Source organism: Syzygium oleosum, unplaced genomic scaffold (genome assembly GCF_021117445.2).
Source record: "Syzygium oleosum isolate NSW1041296 unplaced genomic scaffold, Sole_v2.1 Sole_v2.38, whole genome shotgun sequence".
NCBI classification, from domain to species: Eukaryota; Viridiplantae; Streptophyta; class Magnoliopsida; order Myrtales; family Myrtaceae; genus Syzygium; species Syzygium oleosum.
In genome coordinates, this window is record NW_026607522.1 from 971,570 (window position 1) to 976,302 (window position 4,733).

The following is a 4,733-nucleotide window of genomic DNA, read 5'->3' on the forward strand; positions in this document are numbered from 1 at the left end:
CAACGCCAGCAGCTGTCCACCGCACCAGACTAGCTCATTGTTGTGTCCAAATTCTCTTTTCGCAGGTGTCCAGCAGCTGTCGCTTTCGCCGCCCGTCAGAGCTTCCACCGGTCATGCTCTCGCCAACGATCATCAAGTTTGACGGCCACATCCCCTCCTTGTTTCAATTCCTTGAAGTTATCCTTGATGATCTATGTTAAATCTAATTAAGGTAAGTCTAGGTTTGTTTATTTTATATGGTGTTTTAATTTTATTATATAGTTCTAAATACATATTATTTAATAGCAAAAACTTAGGTTATTATTCCATTGCATTAATTAAGATATATTAGGGCGTTGAACCTTTGAGCCTAAAGGTTAGATCCTTAATATTGTCTCATATATGATTTATAATATGGTTTGTTATGCGTGGTTGATTAAATAAATTTTGATTGCGTTGAAATAATGTGACATTCGATTATATTGATGAATTATGGGAAAGATATATATTTCGATGCATTACAACTATTAAATAGATAAAATTCTCGAGTAACAGCATAAAACTTTGGAGGATTGGTTGATATTGCATTTATCATGTGTTTAGGACCTTTTACGGCGGCGATAGGACAACAATACCATGGAAAATGTGTTTCTCAACTTGGTCCTACTCTCCTTTTGCTTCTGGGCCTAGGAAACTGTCAAATAAAAACAACCTGCTAAATAAATATCTATGTCACTTCAACACCAGCATCTTCGTTGCCCTTGCAAGCATGCTAGACTTTTAAAAGCAAGAAGCACGAAAAGTCTTTAGACAAACCATTCACGGAACTCCGACCCAACCTCGGTGGGTCCCATATGCATTGTTGACTGGTGCAGCATCTTCTATTTTGCGTGGCTGAGGAGGATTCCTATCTTGAACATGAACTTGTTATACATATCCCGAGAAGTCTCTAGCCTCATAAGCGACTGGAGTAATATCTTCTCGTTCAGAGAGAGAGAGAACAAAAAATGGCGGAAGCTGTCATCGGGAGCATTGCTGGAGAGATCATTGCTAATCTGGTTCCTCAGGCACTAGAAAAAGTTGGAAAGTTATGGGGCGTCAAGCATGAACTTGAGAAGCTCAAAGACAGTCTCTACGCTTCGGGCTGTACTGGACGATGCAGAGGAGCAATACTACAGGAGTCGCCAAATCCAAGTTTGGCTTGAGAAACTGAAAGATGCTTTTTATGATGCGCAGGATGTGCTTGAAGAATTCAACATAGAAGCCATGCGACGAGAACTAAGGGGCCACAATGAAATGATCAAGGAGGTAAAGGCATTTTTCTCAAGTTCAAACCAGCTTGCTTTTAAACTGAAGATGAGTAGAAAGGTAAGAGCAGTGAGGGAGAGAATAGAAGCAACTAAGGCTGATAGGGGATTTCACTTGGATGAGCGCCCTGAGAGAGAGTGGAGCAAGAGAGGAGACGCACTCATTTATATGTGAGGGAGATATTAAAGGGAGAGATGATGATAAGTAGAAGATTATGAAATTTTTACTGGATTCAGACGTGAAAGAGCACATTGCCATCCTTCCAATTGTTGGTATTGGCGGGCTTGGAAAAACGGCTCTTGCTCAATGTGTATATAATGATGAGATGGTTAGTAAACAATTTGACTTGCAAATGTGGGTTTGTGTCTCTAATGACTTTGATGTTAAAAAAATAGCGAAAAATATGATACATTGTATAAAGAAGAAAGAACCGAATGAGGTTGTGATGGAATGGTTGCAATGTGAACAGAGGACAAAAATCGAGGTTGTGATGGAACAGTTGCAAAGTGAACTGAGGGCAAAAATTGATGGAAAGAGATATCTTATAGTTTTAGATGATTTGTGGAGTGCAGAACGAGAAACATGGCTGAGCTTGAAAACATTATTGGCTAGAGGTGCTAGAGGAAGCAAGATACTTATAACTGCTCGTCTTTCTTTGGTTGTGGAGATCACCGGCACTACTTCGCCTCATTTTCTTGGCGGCTTATCTGAAAGTGCATCTCTTGATTTATTAATGCAAATGGCTTGTCGAAAAGAAGAGCAGACGCAGGATCCTGACATGCTAGCTATTGGTAAAGAGATAGTTAGAAAGTGTTCTGGGGTTCCATTGGTTGTTCGAACCGTTGGGAGTTTACTATTCTTTAAGAAAACTAAACCCGAATGGTTACATTTCAAAGATAATGAGCTCCCAGAAGTGTCTCAAAGGGAAGACCGCATAGTATCTGTTCTTAGGCTAAGTTATGACCATCTTCCTTCACATTTGAAACAATGTTTTGCGCTATGTTCATTGTTTCCCAAAGATTATAGGATAAAGAAGCAGACTTTGGTCAATCTTTGGGTGGCAGAAGGATTTATCCAGCCATTAAATAGAAGTCGGCATTTAGAAGACATTGCTCATGGGTTTTTTTATGGATCTACTTTCAAGTAACTTCTTCCAAGATTATGAAAAAGACACAGAGACTTGCAAGATGCATGATATGATTCACGATCTAGCTTGCTTAGTTGCAGGGACTGAGTGTTGGGTGGCATGGGAAGACACAAAATCCATACTTGAAAGAACTCGTCATATATCTCATGGTTTGACTTCCAATTTGATGCGTGAACTTCCAATCTCACGTTTGAAAGCAAGTTCACTGAGAACATTTCTTTCTGCTATGCCCGAACCTACATATGGGGAACATTTCTTTCTGCTATGCCCGAACCTACATATGGGGAAATGGAACAAAGAGAACCAACAAGCGAAGTAGATCTACGCCAACTCATTCAAAGTTTCAAGAGCTTGCGCATCTTGGATCTACATGCCGCGAATATCAAGAACGTGCCGAGGTCCATTTGTGAGTTGAAGCATCTCACGTACCTCGATTTCTCTCACAATAATGCACTCAAAAGGCTTCCTAACTCCATTACAAGATTGCAAAATTTGCAAACACTTAATATCTATAGTTGTTTTGCCCTTGAAGAATTGCCAAGGGGTATAAGGAAGTTAGTCAACCTTCGAAATCTAGACATAAATGAATGTTGGAAACTTAGTTATGTGCCACATGGACTAGGGCAATTAAGTTCTTTGCATAGACTAACACGCTTCATTTTGCCCAAAGTTAAAGCTCTTGCTAAGAATTATTGCCGACTTGGGGAGCTAAATGGGCTTAATAACATTGGGGGAAGCCTTACTATTGAAAATTTGGGACACGTGGCAAATGCAATAGAAGAATCCAAGGCTGCAAACTTAATAGGGAAGCATTCTCTAGAATCTTTGGAACTTCGATGGGTCTATCTCGATACTGAAGATGCAGTAATCGGGGATAGAGATGAAGCTCTATTAGATGGACTGATGCCGCACTCAAACCTGCAGAACTTGAAGATAAATGGATATAAAGGTAAGAGCTTTCCGAGGTGGTTGATGGATAGCCTTGTGTTTTCCTTGCCAAATTTAGTTGAGGTACACTTGCAGCAATGTGGAAGATGTAAATATCTCCCTCAATTGGGCCAACTACCTCACCTCAAGTCTTTAAGTATTTGGGGGCTGGATGAATTGGAATACTTCGAGCCAGACCATTCATTCATCACAACACCATTTCCTGGTTTATTAAGATTACAGATCGGTTACTGCCAAAACTTGAAAGCCATGCCACTAACTCCACATCTTGAGGAGTTAATGCTGAGTAAGGTCAACCTAGAGTTGATAAATCAGATATTTGGCCTTAATAAGTTGAAGAGTCTGGATATCTCAGAGATGGATTTTCTAGAATGTTTGCCCGAGAAGTGTTTCCAAAGTCTTACTTCACTTGAAGATCTTAGCATCAGTTGTCATCGGTCAACTTCCCTCTCACTTGGTATGCAACATCTAACGAACCTGTTGAATGTCTCTTTTTGGTATTGTGAGGAGCTTAATTTATCCAAAGACGAAAGCGATAACATCTTGGATTTACAAGGATTGAAGAGTCTCCGGTTTGTGGACCTAGTTGACATTCCCAAACTAGCATCTCTCCCACAGTGGGTTCTACAGGTTAGCAATCTCAAGAGTCTTCGTATTTACAGGTACTTAAATTCGAAGGATTTACCAGAGCAGATCGAGGCTCTTCAATCACTTCAATAGCTTGAAATCATCCGGTGCCCCTTGTTGACGTCATTACCTGAAGGGATGCGAAGGATCGCATCCCTTAGTCACCTAAGAATTGCAGCTTGCCCAGATTTGGAGGAGCGGTGCAAAAAAGATGCAGGCGAGGACTGGTACAAGATTGCTCATATCCCGCACATAATTCATGAGCTCGAATATTACGATCATCTCTTATGACTAGAAATTCTCCACTTATCTTTTTTGTAGGTATGTGGTCCTTTTTTCTCAGAATTTACATGAATAATTTCTTTTGAATTGTGTTTCGATACTTGATTCAATTGGGAAAAACATCACCGAATGGTTTGGACACATCCTTGGACGCAAGTATTTACACGGTGAGGAAATATCCACGTTGTTCCTTCATATGGCGCCCAATGGGATGCCCCTAAACTAAGTGCTCGATTTATCCAAAAGTGTGAGGAAAACAAAGAAAACTCATGCTCCTTCTCTACCAACTCCGAGCTCTTAAATTTGGCTCGGGAATCATGCCATAGATATAGTGTGAACTCTACTTATTTGATTTCACAAGGAGTACAATGCATGCATAGTCCCATGATTGTGGAAGCTGACAATGAAAACTCTCATAGATGAATCGATGTTTTTTTTTTTC

General features: G+C 40.2%; 1 protein-coding gene, 1 long non-coding RNA gene and 1 pseudogene across 2 annotated transcripts; 2 read left to right on the forward strand and 1 right to left on the reverse strand.

Moving 5' to 3' along the window:
- Positions 1 to 528: 528 nt before the first annotated feature.
- LOC130135871 (uncharacterized) lies at positions 529 to 914 on the reverse strand. Its single transcript, XR_008815051.1, has 2 exons — positions 796 to 914; positions 529 to 691 (listed from the first exon to the last, which is right to left on the reverse strand). It is a non-coding gene; the product is annotated as an uncharacterized LOC130135871 (long non-coding RNA).
- On the forward strand, positions 884 to 2,661 carry LOC115665846 (putative disease resistance protein RGA4; annotated as a pseudogene).
- Positions 2,662 to 2,687: 26 nt separating this feature from the next.
- Positions 2,688 to 4,733, forward strand: LOC115665845 (putative disease resistance protein RGA1). Its single transcript, XM_056305687.1, has 2 exons — positions 2,688 to 4,236; positions 4,331 to 4,733. The coding sequence occupies exon 1, from the start codon at positions 2,699 to 2,701 to the stop codon at positions 4,100 to 4,102; it is 1,404 nt and encodes a 467-aa protein (XP_056161662.1). The 5' UTR covers positions 2,688 to 2,698; the 3' UTR covers positions 4,103 to 4,236; positions 4,331 to 4,733.